The following is a 24,212-nucleotide window of genomic DNA, read 5'->3' as shown; positions in this document are numbered from 1 at the left end:
CTAACCAGATAGATACAGCTGCCTCTCAGATTGTACAAAACCCAGACACAAACAGCCATCTGGCCACTCTTGCTGTAAGCTGGTAATGTACCAGAAGAAGCAGAGCTCCTTAGTCAAGTGCATCAAACTGTTGTAGTAAGAAGCCTCCTAGTAGCTACTTCCCAGAATCACCTTGACTTTGGGCAAAAAAAGTGCTCCAGCACTCAGTGTTGTGCCATACTTCAGTACAAGCAAGACTTTCCCAGAGCAACCCCATAAAACCAGGATTTGTTTACCAAACATGACTACAAGAGAGAACATGCTCACCAAGGGCTTCAGAAAAGAAGCACATTACATTTGCACTGAAAAGGTTGTCCTAGACGCAGGTGTGAAAAATGAAACAAGATGCAGACTTGAAAGCAAGACACATGTTGACCATTTTCAGTTAGTGAACATGTACTACTCTCTTACTGGCGCAAAATTATGGCTTTGATGTCTTATCCAGCATAGAATAGCAATTAGTAAGCTGTAATTGTACAAGTCATGAACTAAACCTGAACAATGCACATTGTGGTTGCTAGTCTGCATTTAGATTGGACACATCCATAATTTGGGCCTGTGTCTGAAACATTCTAAGCACCATCAGGTCCTTCTAAGGTCAGCAAGAATCATCAATATCTAGTACTTTGTAGAGTGGAGCCCCTGAGATTTAGAGAAACATTGAAACTAAATGCTCCCATCCCATGCTGATTAGGCTGTCTCCTTAGAAGAGGGATTACGTAGTGAAGAGGCAGGAGGCAAAACAAAAGCAAATGCAACTAAAGCAACCCATCATCAAAGACAGAACATAGTAAAACTCATAGCCACAGGAGTTGTAGTTTAAAATCACTGTGTCACTCGGTCAGGTTCCAAGACCAACATCTCAGTTAACTCAGAGGTAGGAGTGAGTGAGAGATGTCTTTGGGACACCTTCCTCAGTCCAGACATCAAAGTATCATGCAACTCATTCAGTATTTTCTTTTTCCTGAACATCCAAGATCTCAGCCATAACAGTGTCTTGGACAGGGCATGGTTTCCCCAACATTAAACAGTGTTTGAAAGAAATGCACTCACCCCAGCTCCTCACAGAAGTTCACAATGGCGTCAAAAGCTGTCATCACAGATTTGTCAGATTCTTTTAAGGTGCCTTTTTTTTCCTGAAAGTAGACAGGGACAAGAATTATAGTCTTCAATTTAAATATAAGCAGATAGAGTAACTCTAGCAATGACCAAATCCAACCCTTCTGATCAATATGGCAAACAGGCACAGACAGCACCCTGTCTCTGCTCCAGACTTCAGCTCACCCATGACTCTCTAACAGAGCTGGAGCTGGCAGCCCTTTCCCTTCCTGCTTCATCCTCTTCTGCTGTGCCTTGAAACAGGGCTATGGACAGCTCTAGACCCAGAAAAACTCATGTCATCTTCGCATATTCAGAGGTTACTGCAGGTAAATCAGATCAGAGCAAAGGCAGCACATCTAGGTATGTGGATACTATTCTGCAGATCTTACCTGGATGTTAGAGAGCTCCTTCTTAATCAGGAAGCTGACTTGATCCCGGTCATTCCTGGAGTAATAGAGGCGGCAGCGGGATGGCTTCCCATCTCTCCCAGCTCTGCCGGACTCTTGGTAATACCCAGCCATTGACTTAGCAATATTCCAATGGGCAACAAATCTGCATGGGGTAAGACAACAGGAAACATAGAGCTCCAGGTTTCTCAGATCGCTGCATACACAATTGTGTTGTCTGTGAACACCAACAACAGTAAAAAATAGGGCAGCAAAAGCATAAAAGACAGAGGATTTAGCAGAGCAAAGAATTTTGCACAGAGATTTAAGTCCTTTTAAGACACGAGATGCAAGGAAAGCAGCAGAGTGGTAAGAAAATAAATGCACCTGAACAACATGTGAGGAGTATATCACTCTGAATGGATGGAAAAAAATGGGCACATGAATATCCTAAATGTGCATACAGCTGTGCAGCTATGAAGACTGAGAATAAGGACATTCATTCAAGGAGTTTGGAAGATTTTACTATAAAATACAGCATTAATAAAAAAAAGTCCTATTTATTTTGTGGAACACAATTTGAACATTACAGCACACATTATGAAAGACACTATTTTAAAAAGACACTTCTTTGCCAACAAAGTCTGCGTGGGAAATTCTGTCTCACCAAGCTCGCTTGTAGATGAGGACACCCTTCCGAGCCAGCAAATATGACTATAGAATCATTATTAAGCTTTATGTAATCTCTGAAGGAAGGTTTTCAACACTCCAATGCCAGACCACTTTAAACCTGCTTGTACCTGACTATTCAGCAGTTCAGCTGATAGCTGTGTTGAGAGGATTTTACAGTACAGTAACACTGCCAATATTTTACATACCAGTCTGCCTCAAAACCAGCATGTCTGAGAGGCATATGATGCATATGGGTGTGGAAAAAGATTAAATAACAAAAGCAGGCAACCATTTTTCTTCACACACAAACACTCCAAGAACAGGCCAGGCAGGAAGCATCTACACATTTAATCACCACCAGGAAGTCTACTGAATGAATTGATAAATATTCTCAAGCAAAACCGAATTAACAGTGGAGAGGAGCAGATTCCATCAGAAAGAGAGACAACGCCTCTGTTTTTCCTCCTATCCAGAAAAGTCACCTCTAGAAGTTGTCATGCCTGATCTTACTTGATAACATATGCATAAATACTTGGAATTCTGCTGCATAAAGCAAAGGCTAAGCAGCAGTACCTTGTTGCCTTGGCTTGGATATAATGTCCTTTTAAACTATTTAAAAACATACTGTAAAGAGGAATTTTAACTCCACTGGAAACTAACCAGATTACAAGCATGTTTCAGCTATATTTCACTTTCAGTCAGCCCACTGCATTTGAGTTAATCTTTGCGTTTTTGAATGACCACTGTACTGCACAGGGCAGAGTGGCTTAATTAATTAATGCATGCTACTATCCTAGCAGACTCCTCAGTTCTCTGTTGGGTAGCATGCATCAAGCAGTAAAATAGGCTGTCTCTGCTATGAGGTCCTGTTATGTGGCAGCACAGTGACACAGACAGAAGCATGGCACAGCTGTGAACTCATGGTTGTCTCAGTGATGCCCTGCCCCCCTCCCACAGTGTTCACAGCAATTGCTTTATGCAGATTTTAGAGTGAAGATCAGGTCTGTGTGGGGTGCTGTGTGAGCTGTACCCGAGTTACCCCTCTACTAAGTGATCACAGTTCACAATACTAACTCAGCACAGCTATACTGCTATGCAAGAATTCTAACAACACAGAGCAATTACGGTGACAGAAGTCCCAGAGGAACAGCAACTGAAACCATCTGGAAAGTTTCAGTCCTTGGACTATAGCTGTATTTTTTTTATACGGTTATTGCCATTCGTGAACTGCTGTTTTTTTCCCCCATTGCATTGCAAAAGGAGATCTCTAAAAAAAGCTGGCTCTGACTATTTTAGTCAAGGGTATATGAATAATTTTAGGTGCAGATTTTCTTCCCACCGCTTTTTAACAGCAACTATTACACTAAGAGAAGTGAAAGGGACAGCTGTGATTGCATTGAGATGGCTCTTTTTGAAACCCTAGAGGGTGTGGCAAAACCCAAGCATTCCTCCCATTTTCTTGGTTTTGAAGATGACTGGCAAAGAGGAGCTCTGGTGCCTCATTTTTAATTTCTTTACAAAACCCTTCCAGGTTTGTTTTTGCTGCTTCTAAGCTAAAAACCCTCCAGCTCTGTTTTTGTGGGTTTTACCAAGTGTTCATCAGGCATCTGAATCAGATGTATCAGGTGACAGCGAGACTGAGGCTTTCCCTTCCCACTGCTCAGGTTTCAGTCTCCGGTGGCGCAAAACACTCACACACACCTGACATTTGCTTTGTCTACTCCCATTCCAAAACTGATGGTTGCAACAATAACAGGAATCTTCTCCTCCATCCATTCATTCTGGACTGAAGTCCTGTCAGCTGCCTTGAGTCCTGGGAAGGGAAAAAGAAGGAAACAACAAGAAAAAAATTAAAAAGGAAAAAGAAAAGAAAAAAAGTAACAAGAGGATTTTCTTCCTCCTCCATTCCCCCACTTTGAGCCAACCCCCTCACTAAAAGTGACTGGTGTACACACTCCTCTTTGCCCATGTTTAAACTGGCTTGCGATCAAGCAGAAGTCAGCAGCTGCTGTTTCTATTCCAAAGAGAAAAATTCAGTTCCCTCCTGGGATAAAAGCAGTTATATTTAGGCCGTACAAGATCCAACAAAACCAACAGTTCTGGAGCAAAGGGAATACCATTCCATTGAAGGCTCTGCGCTTACCTCACAGACCTGACATGTGAGCATCAGAGACACTGCAGACCATGCCTACAAAGCTGTTTTCTAGGTAGCCCCAACCCAGGCCTTAAAGGTGGTACAGTTCAGTTCTACCAGCTACTGAGAGATGCAGATGGAGCTTCCAGTACCTGCGTGATATGCCTTGGCTTTCACTCCTCGGTAGCTCAATTCAATAGCCAGCTGGTCACACACATCCCTCATCCTGCAGTACACAATGCCACAGCCAGAGTACACCTGGGCAGACAGGAGAGAAAGTCCATGATGCTGTCTGAAGCCAGACAACAAAGCTGCAGTCATTAGCATGGTGGGGACAGGAGGGATGCCTAAAGATCATGTCTTCTACAAGCCAGTTCCCCGACAATTGAAAGATACGTCCTACAAGGCCCAACATCCACCAACTACAGTCCCCCAGTCCTCTCCCAGTGAACACAAGGCAAGACGCAGTCTCCCTCTGCCATACAAATAAACTCAGGTGCACAGGCTGTAACTGAGTTCCTGAGAGTTATGTTGGGAATTAGTGTTAGAGCAGGAAAGTCAACACAACACTTCCAAATGCTTCTGTTCATCCTCACCATGCTAGACGAACAGAACACAATCCATCCAATGATAACCTGGCACATGACAAACCAAGACAGAAGTGCTAGTCACATGTTCCTCCTAATCAATTTTCTTTTAGACCAACCCCTTCCTGAGGGCACCTCTGAAAGGAATGCAGCCTTCACATTCTACCCGTTTTAAAGGAACTAAAAAACATATGTGAGCACTTTTAGAGGAACTAGAAAATATACAAGCTTTCCTTCCAGAGACTTCCTCCTTCCCTGCCACAGACTGGTCAGGGCCATACCAACCACTGGGAGGTCAGTGACCATTAAGGTAGCCTTTGTTCCGTTTAGCTTTCTTCCTTAAATGTAAAACCTACCCCAGTGGTATCCTTCACTTCAAGCGCCTTCAGACAGAAATCCTTCAAGTTGGTGTATGGATCAGTCAAGAGCTCTTTGAACTGCACATCATAGAACAAGTTAGATCTGAAGCAAGGAGTCTTAAATGTAGAAAGCGGCTGCTTTAGCTTGAGCGCTGCCACAATGTCCTCCTGGACCTCCTTGGTGGCAGTGGCAGTCAAAGCAACGCAGGGCGTATTGGGTATGTGAGTGCGCAAGGTGCCCAGCCGTAGGTAGTCAGGTCGGAAATCGTGTCCCCACTGGGAAACACAGTGCGCTTCATCGATTATCAGGTAGGACAAGAGGTTTCGGGACAGCAGAGAGTTCAGCGTAGGTTGGAAGGAAGAGGCGGCTGCCATCTCTGGGGTGATGTACAGGAGCTTTACTTGGGGCTTCTCACTTGCTAAGTCAGCCAGGATGGTCTTCTTTTCCTGGGCAGAAAGCTTGGAGTTCAGAGAGCAGGCTTTGATTTTCAGAGCCAGCAAGTGATCCACTTGATCCTAGAGCAAACACAAAATTAAATGAAAAGGAAAGGAAATAAAAGAAAGTCACCACCACCAAGAAAGGCTACTAGGGAGATCCAGGTGAGGCCCCAACTTGCACCTCCAGGACTGCGTCTCAGCACAACATATACCTACAGTCTGGGTATTTACATCTTCAACTCTAGATGTTGTTATTTTCGACTGTGAGCATATCTGTCCAGCTCTTGCACCCAACTTCATTTTTGTGCATCCATTCACTTTAGGACAGTCTTTTTGCTGCTAGGGAACACCAGCAGGGATCTGTGCAAAATAACTTTTTGTAGCCACAGTGAGCTGAAACAACCCACCAATGCATCTCAGTATTTATGCTATCAAGTTGTCACAGATGGAAAATGAATACTACCACCCAACAGCAGCAAAGTGCATTTCATTCCAAAATAATTAAAGGATGTTATAAACACAGCTGAGATAGGATGAAATACAAGGGTCATGCAAATCACCACCGCAAAAGAACCAAGTCTGGATGAGAATGATGCCATGAAAACCAAGAAGAAAACACAGCATCATATCCAGATGAACACTGAACGAACCAATTCACCTCCCTATGCCTACACACAGCTGTTCACTTGCACTTGACTAGCATATAACTTTTCGGAAGATATGAATAGTTCTGAGAAACAGATGTAATTATTTCACTCAATATCTGGTTTCAATGATTGATTTAATACCCACTGTTTTAATTCACGAAGTCAACTCTCAACCTTCCCTACAATAAACTACACAGACCAAGTTCTTCAAGTTCAGCTACAATGAAATACACCACGATCATTCCAGGCATAGCCACCCCGTCTCAGGGCTTGATGAGAAGACCTCTGAAGGTTCACTCCAGCTCTGTTTCCTAGGACTCACTGAGCCCATTCTCAACCTATTTGTAACTCTGACACATTCTGCTTCACCTCCAAATCTTACTGATGGTAATTCTTTGTAACTTCCATTTCACTGATAAAACATTGTCTGTGCTGGAGCTTAATCAGAAATCCTCACACTTGGAAAATAATCACTATTTAGAACACCTTCCTGAGATGTATTACCATGCCTGCTCTTAACTGTTAACACATATTACATTGAGACTGTAAAGGAGTTAAAAATCCACAAAACCCAAAACCCGAAACAGCAGTCTACAACACCAGATACCATGCAGTGCTAATCAAATGCTTTACAGAAGTCTAAGCAATGCTACAGCTGCTCTTACAGGGAAGTGTTTCTCCCAACAGGTGATGAAACATTAGAAAAGGCAAAGTACAGAAAAAAAAGTCTCACAGATGAAAGCTCAGGGAGCAGGTCTGCTAAACCAGCTTCTTCCCATGACAGAAAGACTGACTGCAACAAAAAGACATTCTGATGCAGCACAAATTATGCCTTTGAAGGCAACTTCATCACTCCGGCAGTTATTACTCTATAGGTAAAATGGCAGGTTTATTCTGGGGAAAGATCCAGTATGTTCTGTTTAAGGTACTCTGCTTTGTTGCCTCTGTATAGCACGCTGGAGGTAAGAGACAACTGCAGTACCTGGAGAAAGGCTCAGTTATAAAAACCGCAAGGTTAATTGTTAAAGAAGGAAAACATCCTTTTAGAGAACTGCATAGCATCCTACCAGACTTACTCTGCTCTGCAGCTAACTGCAGTCTCTTCACCTATCACCAGGGTAGGAAAAACACATGGAGACATCAAGAGAATCCAGAGGCAGGCCAACAGCAGAGACTCGTGGACAGAAAAACAAGAGGCAGCTGTGTCTCCAGAGTCTCCCAACCCCCTTCACTGACTGCTTTTCCACAGCCAACAGGAGACAGTTACCTGAATCAGTGCAATCAGAGGTGAAATGACAATGGTGATGCCCACTGCCAGAACTGCAGGAAGCTGGTAGCACAGGGATTTCCCTGCCCCTGTGGGCATGCATACAAAGACATCCTTCTCCCCTGCAAAGACAACAGAAGAAAGCTCAAAGCTACTGAATGGTGGTGAGTTCCCAGGGCTCTGACTGGAGGGGTGGGCAGAAAGGCTTGTAATTTGTGAGAAACAGCGTGTATGTGTGTGCACTGTGTGGCATACCAAAGAAACTTCATTTTTAGCTTCTGAAAGCATACCTGCAATGGATTCCTTCAAAGTGTCTCTGATTGCTTTGTAAACATTGAGAAACAGCCTTACAAAAGTACCAGAAGATACACAGAAACCAAGATAAAGCAAAGTTATTCACACTAATTTTTGTCCAGATGAGCTGCTTCCACTCATTTTACAGACACCCAGTTACCAAATTACCAGCCCCATGACAGATCTTTACCACATCCTTTTAAAGCTTATCCCAGAAAGGTACCTCATAAGAAATAAGGGCTGGAAATCAAAACCACATAGATATTATCATGCAGTTAGTAACTGTCACTGCACTAGATGGTATCCACTTCAAGTCAGGGAGATGCCAGTGCACGCAATGCTAACAGGTGGAGACACCCTGCTGACAGAGCACTGCTTTTGGCCGGTCCATCGTTAATAGCTGCTGGCGATATATGAAAATTAATTATATCGCGAGTGCCGAGTTTGACACTGTTCTGATTCACATTGTGAGACCTGCCAGGGCAGTGACAATTGGGAGCTTGTAGGTGTGAGCTGCCTGTGCGACCAACAGCGGTATGGTGGTGGATATAACACCAGCAAAATCTTGTTTCTGATAATGGTCGCATGATTTGGAGAACAGACACAAACTACCCTAGGAAATGAAGCCTTCTACCAGCATCATCTTTAACACAAGGACAGGTTTACTCTGAAAACGTATAAATGTAACCAGTTTTGCCCTCATCTGACCATAAACGTGCCTGCAGACACCTCCAAAGGAGATAACGGCAACACTGCACTTTAGCATTTCTTATTTCCTGGTCGATGCAATAGCAGCATTACAGAACCAGTGCAAGGCACAGGCAGGGCAAAGCCGTGCTCAGAGAGCTTGTGTGCAGCACGTGCTCGTGCTCCTGTGCCACTGAACCGATCTCAAGAGCAGCGCCACGCAGTCCTGCCTAGTCCAGGTGATACAACTCCTCAAAAAAGGCGCGATACCAACTCCTGCAGCATCACCCCTGCAGGAAGATGGAAAACCAGATGTGCTTCCCATCTGTCCGATGCTGAGTCTCACCTCTCGCCACAGTCATGGTCGCGCTTTCCTGCAGGGAAGTCTTGAAGGACTCAAACCCGAAGACCTTTCGCAGTGCTTTCCGGACCCTGCCCTCCAGGCCCGGGGGACCCTCGCCGCTCATCGTAGAGAAGCTACGGAAGGTGACAGGAACCACCGCTAAACCCGAACGCCGCCACCCGCCTCCGGCCGCGGCCTCCCCGCCTGGTCGCTGCCTTCGCAACCTCGCCCACGGCTGCCCTGCCACGCGCCCCCTTCCTTGGGGCCTCCCCCAGGGGCGCCCCCCAGGCCCCTCACGGGAAGGGGGGCCAATATTATTTATTCTGGGACAACCCCCCCGCCCTAAGGCGTCCCCATGGGGCACGGGCGCGGCCTCTGGGCTGGGGCCACGCTGCGCCCCGACCGGCCCAGCCGCCGCGGCTGGGGGAGTTGTATCCTTCCGCCCCTCAGCGCCGTCGCGCCACAGCAGTGCGCCACAGCCGTACCCCTCCGCCCGCGGCCCCCACCCTCTCGCACTTGGTCAGGGCCCGGCAGGTGCTGTCGCGGCGCCGCGCGATGACGTCGTAAGCAATCTTAAAGGGGCAGCCGCCGCTCTCAGCGGTCCGGGCGCCTTTTATCCCTCCTCCATAGGAATCCCGCTCCGCCTCGCTGAGCGGTCTCTCCCTTCGCGCCGCGAGCGGCCGCCGGAGCCCTCCCGCCGCAGCGCGAGCCGCCCAAGGCGGAAGAGGGGCGCCGTTGCCATGGCGACTGCGCGGGGCGCGCCATCTCCGCGCGCCGGAAGCCGCTGTGGCGGAGGCGGAAGATGGCGGCGGCGAAGCGTAGCGTTCTCTCCTCGCTGGCAGTTTACGCTGAGGATTCAGACCCGGAGTCGGACAGCGAAGCTGGGACGGCGGGAAGCGATGGGGGAGCGGCCGCGGGTGAGGGCGGGGGTGGTAGCGGGCGGCGCAGGGGAGCCCCCGGCCCGGCCCGCCGCCCTCTCCTCCGCCAGGGGTAGGCCCGGCTCATTGCCATCTCCCCTTTCCTCATGGTTTTCCTTTTCCCTTCCTCCTTAGGAGAGAAAGGAGGCCTGGTCTCGGTTGGGTACGGAGATGACGACTTCACCCGCCTGGATGGGGACGAGGAGGGCTATGAAGAGGAGGACGATGAGAACAGCAGGCAGTCAGTAAGTACCTTTCTGCTCCAGGAGCTTGCCCTGAGCCCTTCCACGTGTCGCAGAGGGTTTTCTCCCTCCAAAGAATGCTCCCAAGTGGCAACCCATGGTGGAACCCAGAGTATCTGACTCCTGGTGTGGGTTTCAGCACTTTCTAAATGCTTCTGTGCACTTTGTTTTTGATTCAAAAGCGTTTGCCTTGAAACCCGTCAGCAGCCTGGCACAGCTCGTGTTGCTTGTTGCTAACTGTGTTGATGCCATTTGACACCTTTTACGGGGAAAAAGGCCATCGCAAGTCAACACCACACCAAATGAAAATTATTCTTTAAGCATAGCTGACATGAGATATGAGAACCTTGTAAGAGGAACACACTGTCGCATGGTCAGCTGAAGGATTAAAAAGAATAAAGTTCTGCGATGTCTTAAATTATTCTTTTGTGTATAACTCAACCCACCCGCAACATCAGGTTATCTTGATGTAACAGTGTCCTGTCTAGACGTGAGTGGCTTTTGCTTGTCATAGGTGCATGGCCTGTGCATAACCACCTAGATACTGAGATAACTGATGCTTTGTGAGACAGGGCATGTAGCTCACTACCTGTGGGTGCAGCTGTAACACACAAAAGGGCGTATAATCCTGTCATGTGTCTGTAGGAGCCAAACAATAATCTGGGGTGGGGTGGGGTGTCTCCTTTTTACCTCCTCAACTTTTTGCTTACCACCATATTAAGAATGTCTTACCTTGTCCGTGTTCCAGTCTTTTCCTCTACCACGTAGCCAGAAAAACAGGGCTGTGTTACTATAACCTTTCCTCACTGAAATCTACTTTGTATGCGTGAGATCAGTCTCTTATGAGACACTCGCTGTGTCTGCCATCTGTTTTCCCAAGTAGCAGACAAGAGATTGGTCGCTCTTGTTCTTGCTTTTGGTTTTGTCCCGTTGCTATACTGGAAAAGGTGCAAGCAGTAGCATTCAGGGTCTGCCCCTGGCATCTTGCTTAGCAAAGTAGTGAAGCTTCTTTACAGCTTTACTGATTCTTCTTTTTATATCCAAAACTTCTAGACCCTCCTTCAGTGAGATCTCTTTAGTTCAAAGGAAGTGGTAGGTGTGATACAGGTGCTTGTCAAGATCAGCTGTGTTTAGTTAGCATTGGCAAATGGGCAAGTAAATGGAGTAATCTTTATTGTGTGCACAATTTTCAGTGCAGGTTGCAGCTGTTCGTCATCTGGGAGGTACAGGTTGCTGTTCAAGTAATGGCAATCGAGTCACTCTGATGTCAGCCAGCAGATCCTGCATATATTTGTGGTTATAGAATGGATGTACACAGGGTACCTTCTCTCCAGTCTTGTTGAAGGAGAGCAATGCTTGAGTTTTTTTGCATTAAGTATTCTTTGATCAGAATCGAGAGCTTCCTTGATACTGCTTGTGCTAGTAGCTTATACTGGTTATGAGTTGTTTTTAGAATGCAGTGTGAGTTGGACTCGACTTGTGCTGGGTTTTTATCTAAACAACTCTGTGCTTATATTATCTACCTTAACAGTGACTGAAAAGTCTCTGGTTGTGGTGTTTTGTTTTGTTTTTTTCCAAAGGTGGTTCTCAATAATGCTTCTTTGTTTGTTGATGATGTTTCAATGATATCCCCTGCTAGTTTAGAAGGTCTGGGGAGCTGTTTCAGTTACCTGTCTATAACATGGATGATTCGACCCATTGTTGCTTTGTTGAAAATTAATTATCTTTATAATGTAGGTGGGACTTGGAGGGGAGAGGAACCTCATTTGTGATAAATGCCAAGTTACTTGGTACTATGGTTCTTTGCTAGTTAAAAACTTACTGTTACTAAACTTTGACAGTAAAGACTGAATTATTGGCATATGTACACCTTTCAGAAAGGTAAGCTGGAGAGTAGCTGAAGTGAAGGAATCTGATGTCTCACTTCTGCAGGATAGGCATATTAATTCAGGCAACTTAAACTTACTGACATTATTGTGTGGTCAATCTCTAGCTTGCCTTGCCAGATTTTGCTCCTGTGCTAATACTCTGAGGTGGGCATTTTGTTGTAAACTCTTCCTTTCAGTTGCATGTAATCATCTCACTTTTTTGTTTTCCCTTTTGAAGCTGAAACACCAAGTTCTTGTTTTGGGGCCAAAGTTGAAATTTGTGGCAAAGTTTGGAGGAAAAAAACATTCTGCTGAGTTGTGTGAGCATGAAAAACATTTTCTGCTCCTCAAACTTGTTTTGAACCCAGAGTATGTGTCTATGTCTAGAAACATAGGTAACTGTGAGACCCCCGGTGAAGTAGCTCTTAGGGCAGTGGAACAGTAGGCTTACCTACCAGTTGGGACCAAAGCTGGGGCTTACTTCTCACGTAATGACAAATTTTGCCAAAGGCTGAGTTGAGTGTTTTAAGCTCTCACAGGGCTTAAAATTTGCCCAGTGCTTTGGTTTCTTTCTGGGTCAAAACCACATTTCTGCGTAAAACATGAATGGAGTCTATTACTTAAAACAGTGACGTTTGTCAGTGGTTCCCTTCTGTGCAAGTTCACATCATCTACCAACGAGGCTACGAGAGCGCTACACAAATAAGAAAGATGCGGTGTCTGCTGGCATCACCGGATCCTTGGAACTTGGTGCTAGGCCAGACCCTCACCAAGCCTGCATGTTTGGTTGGATGGCAGGCCAGCTGTCTGTCCTGTGTGTGCTGCTGATGTATGCTTGGGAGTGTAATAGGTCTTGCAAATGCTGCTTTTTCTGTGAGTACTGCTAAATGGGAGTAAGTGCAAAAAGCCCGTTGCCAGCTGGAAGAGACAATTATCAAACGACAAATGCTTTTTTTACCCCAGATCTGTTGCTTCATGTTGTCTAGTTCTGAGCATTCAGGAGCTGCATGAGTTTTACAGGGGACTTCTGCTACTGAGTAATGCTTTTGCCTAAAGAAAAAAAAAAACCAAAAACACCAAAACCAAACAAACCCCTTTCCCTGATGTAGGACTTGGTTTCTGGTCATGAGTGGGTGGGGTGAAACTACCTCCTGTGGAAAGGGTCTCGGACTACTGCTGGGCTGCTGAATGCGAGCCCTTTGCTGTAAGTGCAGTTACTTGCCAAGCCTGCTCTTTAAGCTTAATCCTGTAAATTCTTGTCTTGTAGGAAGATGACGATTCAGAGACTGAAAAACCTGAGGCTGGTGACCTAAAGGTATTTGAAAGTGTGGTATGGTGGTGGGGGGGGAAGTTTAGTACAAGAGGAGTAAGTCTTAACAGCATGGCTTGGTGTTCGTTTGTGATCTTCCGTAGCTAGTTTCATACTTTCCTTTTTGTAGTTGTAACGTGTTTTGTTTTTTTTTTTTAACTTTAGTTCTGGCTTCTGCCAAAAGTAGTCAACCAGTTAGGCTATGGGCTGAGTCACGATCGAGATCTGCATTCATGAACTCGGTCATCTTGTGCATTAGATCTGAGGGAGGTTTTCTGACAGCATCTCACCTGTTTTGCAGTGATCTGGGAGATGTAGTATTCAGTACAGAATTCTCTTAGGACCTGTGTTAGTTGCAATACTTTCTTTGTTTAGAATAACTTAATGAATAAATGTTCATATGCTCCTGGGTGTTATGAAATGTGTCAAAATCAATTCAGTTGTCTCCAACTCTCTTTCTGTCCTTCTGAATGAAGCAGTTCTTTAAAGGTTGATTGAAAATTAAGAAAGTGAAATAACACCCCCAGATGACAGCTGTTATAAATAGTTGAAGTGATGTTTATATTGGGATTACATCTTGTTTCTGTTGAACAGCAGGTGTTTAACAGCACATAGACACATGCATCAGGCTAAAAGCTGGAAGACAGACAAAAGACCAAATCCATTTGAAACTTTGTAGAGAACTGGGCTCAAATTTTTATGCTGGTTCAGTTCCTCGTGCAATATAAGCAGCCTTGTGGGATACCAAGTGAATGGCAATTGCAAGAGCCTTTGTTTTATCCAGTAGCTTCCTCAAGGATGCCAACAGTCTCTAAGCTCAGCTAAGGAAATCAGAGGACTGTGCTGCAAACTGAAATTACGTAGAGCATTTGAATTGGCTTAGGGCTTTGATAGGACAGGATGAAGGGAAATTAATGTGTCTAGCTATTCTGCTTAAATTAGTTTTATAGCGGCTCCTTCTTCCAGTTTCCACAATATTTTTATGGGTTTGTGGTGATACGCAGGCGAAAATCTTGGCAGCTGTATTGCAGCTGGTGAAGTCTTACATTAATGCCTTTGGCATACAGGTAGGAGGCACTTTGGCAATGGAATGTATTGTCTCCTTTCCTTGTTGCAAGAAAAATAAATTGGAAGAGACAAAAAGGTAATCTCTCACTTTAATGATTTTTCTACTTCTGCATTTTTGCTGTTGTGGCTGGTAAGCATGCTAGCAAGATGTTTCTGTAAAAACTGCTGGATTCAAATGTGTACTGTGAAAGAAGAATAGATGAGATTTCTTTGAAAGAGAAATTTGGCGTACATCACCACAGCCTCTGTAGTCGGGCCCTGTTGCAGTTGTATGCATTTCTGTCTCCTCTAAAAGGGCTCTGGGACTGCAGGGCAATGGAGAAAAGATCTGGCAAAGAGAGAAAGAATGAAATCGGACTATAGTAGCTCTTGTCTGTGTAATGCATTACGGAAATCTTACCACTGAATTCTGTGGCTACTGCTTTAATATGTTGCTGATGTTTCGTGTTGGCTTGTTTAAAATGCATCTTCATTTCAGCGAGTTCTGTGCGCCACTGTCTGGGTGCATTTTGACTTTTTGAAGAAGATCTGCAAATGGCCACGGAGCAGTGTTTCAGCTTCAGTGGGGAAGCAATGCATTAAAAGCATTTTGTATCTTGCATATACTCTGCAAGAACTGAAAATGTAAATTAGAGTTAAAAATAAATTAAAAAAAAAAAGTAAAATTCAATTCCTGCCATCCTAGCATGCCATGAAAGGTGAGGATTTGAGAACAGGAGGGAGGCAGAGCTGAACTATAGCAGTTTCAGACTTTCATGTCATCCTTAATAGATGTCTTCATACATTAGTGAAAGAAGGGAATAGCCTCCTCTGGCCTCTTGGGGTTTTTTTTCATTCTAGCTAAAATAGCCAGCTGGCATTTGGGGGAGAGATAAAAGCACACCTTCGCTATGCAGTGTACCGCTGGGCAGCCCAGTGCTGGGCTGGTAATGGAGCAGGCAGGTTGCTATGTGGCATTCTGTGGGGCACTGATGGAGTTGTACTAGCCATGCTGTTAAGAAATTCACTCGGGACGGGGGGAGATGGAACATCGTTTTAAAAGTAGTTTTACCTGGAGCAGTTACAAATGTTTCCTATCCTCCTTTTCCACCAAGTGGCAGTGTTCTCCTCGTTCTTCGTACGACAGCTAGTAAGAGTTGTAGCTACTTTTTACCGCACTTTGGGTTTACAGTGAGACACTTGATTGTAGCTTGCTAACACTTTCAGGTAACTTTTATTTGGTTTTGTCCCAGCTGACTGCTGTAGTTGGTTTTGCTCTATCAGTTTCATTGTAAGACATCACAAACCTGGAAACATGTTTAAATAGATACCACAGACCCTTTACGTATGGCAAGGGCTTTTCCAGGGTCTGAATCTGACTGTACACAGATGGTAAATCCTTTAAAATGCATGAATGAGATAAAACCATTGCAATTTATCAGCTAATTATAGTAATTTCAAGCCTTCAATACACATTCAGCATTTTCTCTCCTGTTTTGCCTCTCTGTACATATGGTGAATGAACTACTTTGTAATTATGTCTTGAATCATTGACCAGGACGCTTGAGCCAGATTGTGTGGAGGAGTTCCCTTGTTGCTAGTACATCCTGTGATTTGGCCTCATTCTGCACTTGGATAGTACCAGATGTAAAACCTCCAGAAGGTTTGGTTAGTGTGAGTTGTGGGTATAGACTGAGGAGACCAAAAATGGGGGATGATGTAAAAACTGTCTGGTAAAGTGATGATGGGAGAGTGGAATTTGGAGCCTGCCTCAGATGGCCCCACTGGGGACATATTTTTCTACCCCACTTACGGTGTTTGTATTTATCTCAGGTTTTCATCTTGATTCCAGAGAGTATGCCCTTGTTGATCTTGATGAAGGTGCATCTGTCTGTCTGTACAGCCCTTGTTCCTCACAAGAGGTGAAGTCCCATCTAGTCAAAGGGCTAGATGGGACTGCAGCTTTCCTGTGTTGTGTTTTTTTTTTAATTTTGCTGAGTAGCAAGTCACAATAAGCTTTTCAAGTTCAAACACTGTGGTGTCAAACTGCTGTCTTCGGTCTACTCTCAGAGAGATAGGCAGAGACTTCTCTATACACCTCTTTGGGAGTAGAAGAATAATTAAGCTTCATCAGTGTCTGAAAGTGTTTTTCCAGAGCAGATTTCTGGCCTGTAGGATTCACTGTCGCTGAGCACCTGTGAGTCAGTCCCAAACACTGTGTGCTCACAGCAAAAAGCAGAATCCTCGTCTTTAAGTAGTCAAGTCTGGTTAGATATGTCACATCCTGTACCTGCATTTTGAAGTGCTTCAGGCACTCATGGAACTGGAGGTTTCAATCTAAATAAAACTAATTGCTTTTCCAAATTTCACGGATGGATGTGCACAGTCTCTGGAACAGGACATATTGGTGCCCAAAATCACTTTGGGGTCCCAGCTCTTAAGTGAGTGGTCACCAATCGTAAACAAGCATCTGTCTTAAAAGCACTTCAGAAACAGAGCCTTCTGCTCAGAAGGGAAAATAAATGGTCAACAGAAGCTCTTGGCAAAGGCGTGGCGTTGAAAAGATGGAATCCCACAGCTTGGATGGGTTCTTTGTGTCCTTTCCTCAGGTGATGGAGCTGTGGTTACAAAAGAAAGGACACTGGAAATAGGTCCGAAGGTTGGTGTTATGCTGGCAGTGGCGGTTTGGGATGCTGAGGGTTAGTGGCCCGTGCAGTGAGTGCAGGCTGCTTGGGCTCTTGCCAGCGGCTGGTTATGGTTACAGCCTTGAGGAAGTAATACGATGCAAGCCTTCAGAGCTTGCTAAAGGGACCAGCCCTGCAGCAAGAAGGAAAACAAAACTTAAATGAAATACTGACCTTGTGCTCCAAGTCTCACCTGGGGGATTCTGCATGTCATATTGTAGGGCTGGATGCATAACAGGTTGCAAGTGTTGATCAAGGACAGAGACCAGCCCTGCAGCTTGGCTTACTGGAGTTTTCACAGGGGGAAATCATTAACTCTTGAGCCTTGATTGTGGTATCAGGACTAGCTAGTGCAGGAAAGCTAATAAATATTGCCACTCCCTTGGCAAGTGCATGCCTCACACATGGTAACAGTTTTTCAAAACAGGTGGCTACCTTGACATTTTCCTTTTCTGGTTTTGTTTTAAGGGTCCCCTCTGCATCATTGAGGCATTGTATGGTGAGGCAGCCAAACTGGGATCTAGCAGAAGGGTCTCAAATCTTCAGAGGAATACTATGTTTCCACCTCTTGATAATCATCAACTCTTTATTACGTTTAGCTTTTACTGATCCGGCATACCTGTAATTTCACTGTATTATGATGCGTAGGTGTGTACTAATACTTAGATAGAGGCTTTTGATTGCAATGCCTTTTTTTATCTTGCCTGCCCATTAACCTGTTTGTTTGAATACCAAAATTATCTTGATTTAAAGTAAAAATGGTAAGTGCTGAGAACCAGTAAATGGGGGTGTGTGCAGTAATGTAATCCCTGTAATTAGCTTATTTTGATAAGGCATATTAATTTTTCTGAATTCAAGATGCATTCATCAAGCCAGATTCTCAAAAGGTGCCTGAACCTAGGCAGCAACTTTCACCTCAAGTATAACTGTTTTGCTCCAAAGAAAGGGAAAAATTGTGTTTGGGAAAAGTTGTATTGTTAAAGCACTGCTGTTCCATTTGGCAAGCTGTATAAAAGGAGCTGGCTTAGTAAGCTTTAGAAAATAATTTAAATCTTATACTTCAGTGGTGGTAAATTATGCCAGCTTGATTTCCTAAGTTGCTTAGGAAATATCAGGCATTGAGAGGTAGTTTTAAAAATTCTACTTAGAATATGTTAAAGGTCATATAACTGAAGAACATGTTTTAAAACTGCTGTGCCATGCGAAAGCCGTGCACTCTGTGATGGTTCGAGTGGCTCTGTGGATATTGCTAGTCTTGCGGTGGCCGGATCTGGTAGGATATAACTTATTTATATGTGTGTTGTAGAAAGGCACTTCTAGTGTCTCATCAGAAACAAAAAAAATGTATGTTCTTTATTTTTTACCTGCCCCTCTTGGCTTTTTGATGCTGTCTGGGTGAATATTGGCCTCTGATGGGCATAACTGGCAAAAGAGCAGCTGTGTTTTAAAAATGGCTTTGCGTTATGTGTGGCTGTGCTGCACACCTCTTTGTAAACACTTTCAGAGTGTGAACTGTGTTTCCAGAGCTAGGTTTAAGATAGATCTCCAGCTTGTTTCGCACTCCTTCCTTTGCCCGTGAGCATAGCCTTAAAGGTGCCAGTGATAAGCACTGCAGTCTTAGATTCATCTTTTCTGTATTCCAGCTTCTTTATAATTGTGTAAAATGCTGTTTGCACTTCCAACTCTACGTTATTTTCCCCTTGTTTTAGGTTTGGCACACTGTTTGCCAGCACTGAGGGAACCGGAAAGTCTGGCAGTGTAGCAGCGTTACATGCAGAGGGCCTTTAGAGGGAGTAATGGTTAACTCTGCTTCTAAGGCTGCCCTCTTACAGTGAGTGCTCAGCATTAAAATACTTGATAACCTGCTTCCCATTTTTTTAACTAGGTGGCTGACCTTAGTTATTGCCAGAAAGTCACAGAAAGTGGTGAAACAATTTGGCATGCAGGAAACAAAAAAAGTTTCGCATGTGGCATCACCCAGTATATTTCTGTGTCTCCAGCTCCGTCTGCCAGGGAGATAAATCACAGTATTGTTGGTCTCTGAAGCTGGCTTACCTACTTTAGAGCTTCTGGCTTCAATCCAGCTCTTGAGCTGTTTGGAAGATGAGACATGTCCATGGGCATGCTTGTTCCTTCCTCCCCGCCAGGCATACATGCTGCGGCAGACTCTTCACTCCCTCCAGTACTAAATACCACAGATTATTGACACAGGTGTGGCTTGCTTTTCTCCGAAGGAAGAGCCAGGCTTTTTCTGTTTGTCTTTAAACTTGAAGAAAAGTCCTTTCTGGAGCTGCTTCCCCTTGCATATTTCACCTGATAAAGGTCTAAGTTCTTCAAGTCCAGTTCTGTTGTTGCAATTATTTCTGTCTGCTGTACTGAAATAGTCTGTTCTGAATTTCATGTTGGTGCGTGTCAGAGTGAGAGTTTGAACAGTCAGCACAGATGGAGGATTGCCTCAAATACCAAAAAATACCTGAAAATAGCTTCTTCCAGCTTCCCTATTCTGGGTGCCGAAGGACCAAAATCTGCAAAAACTGTGGGATCCATTCATGGACGAGCGCATATCCCAGTGAGGATACTTGCTTTTACACCTTGCCTCTGCTCCAAACCAGGAAGAAGAATTTTTAGTATTAGGGAAGAAAGCTTATGCAAGAAGTTAATTTTGTCAGCTCTCCTGAGCCTTTTCTTTTGCTGCTGTGAGGCTTAAGATTTCTCACAGCCCAGATTCACTTTCTACTTGATTCTGCACTGCAACAGTCCGTTAAAAATCAGTGTAGCTTGACACCTCAAGCTCTGTCATGCAGTGTTGCTATTTAACCTCTGAATTCCTGTTTGAGTGTAGGAAGCAAAAGTGACTTCAAAGCAGGATTTGGGGGCTCTGCAGAGCAAGGCAGGTCTCTGCAGACCATGGTAGCTTTGGGTGGCGAGCACTGGGAGCTGTGCTGCTGGCTGCGCTCACTGCTGGTGTGCTCCCAGGGGCTGTGCCATCTTCCGTGCAGACGGTTGTACACACTTACACCACTGCAGCCTGGCTGGTGTCCGTGCTGTGGAGAGGCTGTATGCTGTGGTCTGGTAAAGCTTGTGCACAGGGTGATCTGCAAGTGTTAAACTTGAAGGGCCCCTGGCATCAGAGAGGAAGAGAGAGGAAGCACCCAACAGATGCAAGTAGCTTTGGGACCAAGGTGCTGTCGAAAAGCAGCTGTTATTAACTGGACCTCCATTTGGAAAGTGAGAGTTCTGGCACGCAGTTCCTTGACTGGAAATTACTTCTAACAAATAATCTTTGTCAAATATTGAGATAGCGTATGTCAGGTGAATGGAATCGAGTTTCAAAGAAGCTATTTGAAGGTGTTTTATGCTATGAATGCTTCCCTTCTAAAGCATTTTCTCACTGAAATATTTTGCCAGGTCTTGGTTGGGGTTTTTTGGTGTTTTTTCAAGGAAATTGAAATGAAATCAAGGTGGAGCCTTAGACTTAATGTAGCTTGAAAAGTAAAAGGCAATGTTCAGCTACACATTCTTTGTTTTGATGAGGTGCTTAAGGAATGTCTCAGGAGTTGACTCTTTCCTGGTTTGGTCTTCCTTCCCTTTTTGTCTGTGACAATAGTATCTCAAAATAGGTGGGTTTGTAAAGACTGTACATGTGTCACTCAAGGTTGGATATATGGGGTTGTTTTTCCTATAGGTGGCTTATTTCTGAGCTGCTGTGCTTCTCTTAGTATGTAGATCATAGTTTCTACAGTGTTTTTTTTTTTCTTAGTTAAATTTCTTACCCTGTACTGGGCATTTTGCCTGGAACCGTGTATCGGAGCTGGCAAACAGGATATGGCTGTAGGAAATGTGCTTGTTTTGAGCTTTCTCTTGGGATTCTCCTCTCTCACAATACAAGAAAAAGGGGGGCAGGAGGAATAAAAGCACTGTACTTCTGTTTCCTTGCTTTCTGTTCCACGGACTGTGAATACACTTGACATGGACTCTGTTTGCTGCCCTCAACCTGGTAGCACACCGACAGCAGGTAGATCTGCCGAGCAAGAAATGAAACGGTTCTTGTCATGCACTTTTAATATTAAATAAGAAGTTTCCAGTGTTCTCTTCCCGGAAGCACATCTGATGTTTGTAGAAAAGGAAGAACATAGTTGCTAGCATGTTCCTTTAAAAAGGAAAAGAAGAAAAAGAGGGGGGAAAAAAAAAAAGGATATAAGCCAGGGTTTGGAGAGGTCTTTCTCTTGCTGGCTGCATATAAACTTTTTACCTGCTTGCTCTGGCAAAGCCACTATCAGCTTAGATAACTCTTCTAATAATTTATGCTGTTACAGAGTGTCTTTCCATCATACTCAACAAATGAGGCTGTTAATATGTTGGGACTGCAGCAGATAGTCTGAACTGTGGGGAGGAGGAGAAATTACAAAAACTCATTGCTGGTGCTTGCTCAGATGAGAGAAATCCACTGTAACAACTATTACAGCAGTAGGTCTGTCCACTGGCTACTAGTGGAAGGAGTGCACTGAAAAATTCTCTGCATTAATATCTTCAAACTAATCCACTAGCATGACAACAGTGTGACTGGTCTATATGTTTTGTGGCTGTCAGTTTAAGTTGGTGTTAAATTTATTTATGTGCAAGCAATCAGGTGGAATAGTTGAGGAAGAGAAGAAATTCTGCCATGCAAGAACATTCTTTCTAGAAAAAAAAAAATTATTGAGGGGTACTGTGGAAGCTTCCTAGCTACTTCTTTTTAACAATAACTGGAAGTCACCAGAAAAATGAAGCTGCAGGGCTAAGCTGTCTGCAAGTCCAGGAACACTACTGAGTGGTGGCAAGTCTGGCATCAATTTCTCCACCTCTTTCAATTTGCATTTTATTTAAAGCAATCAGTTTCTGGGTCTGTATCTTTCCTGCCACCCTGTTCAATCATTTCTTCTTGTAGTTTGAAGTGCACCTGTACTAACGTATGCAACTGCTTATATGAGAAATTGATGGTTGAATTTGTACCTCTTGGTGACAGTTAATGCTAACATTTTCGATGTGAGCTTTGTACTGGCTTTATGGATCTTGTTTCAGGAAGGATTTAGCAAGCATTGTTGTCAGTCAGTCCATTCTTTCCATTAAATAAAGCTGTTCTGGGCAAGCCTTTCCAAATTTGAATTCATTGGTCTCAAATTCATATTTTGCTTCCTTCCTTTAATCTCTGTTCCACACTGTGAGCATTGTTTGGTTGTTTTTATTTTCCATGGAACCTGAGCAGAGACTGTTGGTTGTTTTTTTTTTTAATGTAACTGAGTGGAAACACTCTACAACTGAAAAGATGGTTGGTATTTCACCTCAGCAAGGCAAAATCTCAAGCCAAAATGCAGCGCTCTCTTAACGCGTGTACACACACCCCCATGCCCCTTCAGCTTGCTGCTCTTTTTTAACTGATTGTGATACGTGAAAACCGAACCATCAAGCTGGCTTCATATCAGTCGGGCTCTTGCAGGCAGCGTTGCCTTGCCCAGGGCTTGGAGAAAGCATTTGTCTTGGAAGTAGAAAAAATGGAAAACCTTTTCCTGAACACACGCAGGAATTACTGTATGCTGCTGTGCAGAATTGCTCTTGGAAGCACAGAAATTGTGACTTTACGTTAGCAGCCCAGTTAGATGTTATAAAGTAGGGGTGTTTTCTTGTTGTTTTTTTTAATACTTTGTCTTTGCCTGTAGCAGTTTGCGCCCTTCATTAGTCTCAGGATCAGGGAAAAGGGGGTTGACTCCTGCTTGTCTTGCTGTCTTTCAGTCTTCTTCCAGCTTGGCTCTGAACCATCACGGCATCCCTTGACTCCTTTCAGTAGGTCTGCTGGAGCAAGGCTGTCTGGCTTTAGGCCCTTAAACAGTTGATCTTGTGAAATCTAGGCTGCAAAGTAGGTAACAGCCAGAAAATCAGCTTGCTGAGTGCATAAGAGAAATAAAGTACAGTACTGCTGCGCTTTTTTTTTAACTCAAACTAGCTATTCTTAGACGTCATCATGTAACACTAGATGGGATAAAATAACTAGAGGATAAGAATGAACATGGAACATCTATTTTTTTTTCCTCTGAGTTTTGTGTTTCCGTGATAGTAGAGAGAATTTTCAGCATAACTACTGTGTCCAGGCTGACTTTGTGCAAGTAGAGAGAGACTGGCTGCAAAAGCAAATTCAGAGATGTTCCTGTATGGACTTTCAGAGGTGAGGCTTGTGAGAATTGTGCAGTGTTGGAAGGTGTCACTAGTGAAGTCTTCACTGTGTTAGTTTTTTTGAAAGTGATCGGGATCCAAATGGAAATGAACCCATTAAATGATGCTTGTGGCTCTGAGATACTTGAAAACTCTAAAGGCTTTAATAGCTTTCATACGTTTGCTCTGATAGAGAGATTTGACATAAAATCCCCTCCACTTGGAACCACTCCCCTGCTTGATGTTGTGCTAGTCATGTGAGGTGATTCATAGCATACTGGATATTGATGATGTAGTAATCTACAAAAAGATCACCTTTCCCTGAATGGATTTAGGTAACCTCCATACTTAAAATCCAGTTACTTTCCATTGTTTAAATGCCTCGAAGTTCCTTTAGAAATCCCTCATCTGTGTGTAAGTATTTATTCCCTTTCCCAACCAAAAGATAGCAGCTGTGCAATGTTTATTGTACCTTGTTTCTCCACCTGGTGATACTCTGTTTCATTCAACTTTATATTAGATTAGATCTGCAGAATTTTGGTTTTAAATGCTGTCTTTTCCGATCAGTTCATCGTATTCACCATGTGTCCTAGACTTAAATTAGTCTAAAAGGGACTGTAGGACAGTTCTTGTTGAGTGATTACTCCACTGAAGGTTTTTAGACTGTCCTTAAGTTCTGGATCTTCAATAGATACTTGGAGGTTTGAATAAGACTTCTTAAATCTCACGTCTGCCAAACTCTGTCTTTGGTCAAGTTTTTGATACTTTCCTCACCGTAGCATTTGCCAGTAAACTGAGCAAATACGAACAAGCACTGTAGGAAGAGTTGGTCATCCCTTTGTTTTCTGAAGGCATTTAAGAGACTTGAAAGTAGTCTGACTTAATGAAAAGCTGTGTTGATGTCTTCAGCTTGTTAATGATGGAGCGGTGGGTGTAGGTACACAGTAATTCATCAGTAAGCAAAATTTATATCCTCTGGGCAGTGAGGTGTGGCTGTAATATGTT

The 24,212-nt window shown here is 44.0% G+C and overlaps 2 protein-coding genes across 8 annotated transcripts in view; one reads left to right on the top strand and one right to left on the bottom strand.

Moving 5' to 3' along the window:
* The window catches only part of RECQL5 (RecQ like helicase 5), a 39,736-nt gene extending 30,086 nt beyond the window's left edge, over nucleotides 1-9,650 (bottom strand). The window contains exons 1-8 of one of the 6 annotated variants that reach the window (XR_008734716.1): nucleotides 9,471-9,634; nucleotides 8,958-9,088; nucleotides 7,631-7,752; nucleotides 5,276-5,794; nucleotides 4,485-4,590; nucleotides 3,900-4,011; nucleotides 1,530-1,692; nucleotides 1,093-1,175 (exon numbers count right to left, since the gene is read on the bottom strand). Coding sequence is in view for 5 of the 6 variants with exons in the window: in XM_055724403.1 (XP_055580378.1) it covers nucleotides 1,093-1,175; nucleotides 1,530-1,692; nucleotides 3,900-4,011; nucleotides 4,485-4,590; nucleotides 5,276-5,794; nucleotides 7,631-7,752; nucleotides 8,958-9,078 (1,226 nt within the window). In the remaining variant the exon portion in view is untranslated. Of the gene's footprint in view, nucleotides 1-1,092; nucleotides 1,176-1,529; nucleotides 1,693-3,899; nucleotides 4,012-4,484; nucleotides 4,591-5,275; nucleotides 5,795-7,630; nucleotides 7,753-8,957; nucleotides 9,089-9,439 lie in introns of those variants that run through there. The other 5 variants (XM_055724403.1, XM_055724410.1, XM_055724418.1 and 2 more) reach the window with 5 other exon arrangements.
* A 63-nt stretch (nucleotides 9,651-9,713) lies between these two features.
* Nucleotides 9,714-24,212, top strand: part of SAP30BP (SAP30 binding protein) — a 31,571-nt gene continuing 17,072 nt past the window's right edge. The window contains exons 1-3 of one of the 2 annotated variants that reach the window (XM_055724437.1): nucleotides 9,715-9,871; nucleotides 10,007-10,116; nucleotides 13,249-13,296. In XM_055724437.1, coding sequence (XP_055580412.1) covers nucleotides 9,757-9,871; nucleotides 10,007-10,116; nucleotides 13,249-13,296 — 273 coding nt within the window. In that variant the 5' untranslated portion in view covers nucleotides 9,715-9,756. Of the gene's footprint in view, nucleotides 9,872-10,006; nucleotides 10,117-13,248; nucleotides 13,297-24,212 lie in introns of both variants that reach the window. The other variant, XM_055724444.1, reaches the window with a different exon arrangement.

This window comes from Falco cherrug, chromosome 1 (assembly GCF_023634085.1).
Source record: "Falco cherrug isolate bFalChe1 chromosome 1, bFalChe1.pri, whole genome shotgun sequence".
In the NCBI taxonomy this organism is placed as follows: Eukaryota; Metazoa; Chordata; class Aves; order Falconiformes; family Falconidae; genus Falco; species Falco cherrug.
Note: the sequence above shows the minus strand (reverse complement) of the source record. Positions and strands in the feature narration are given on the sequence as shown.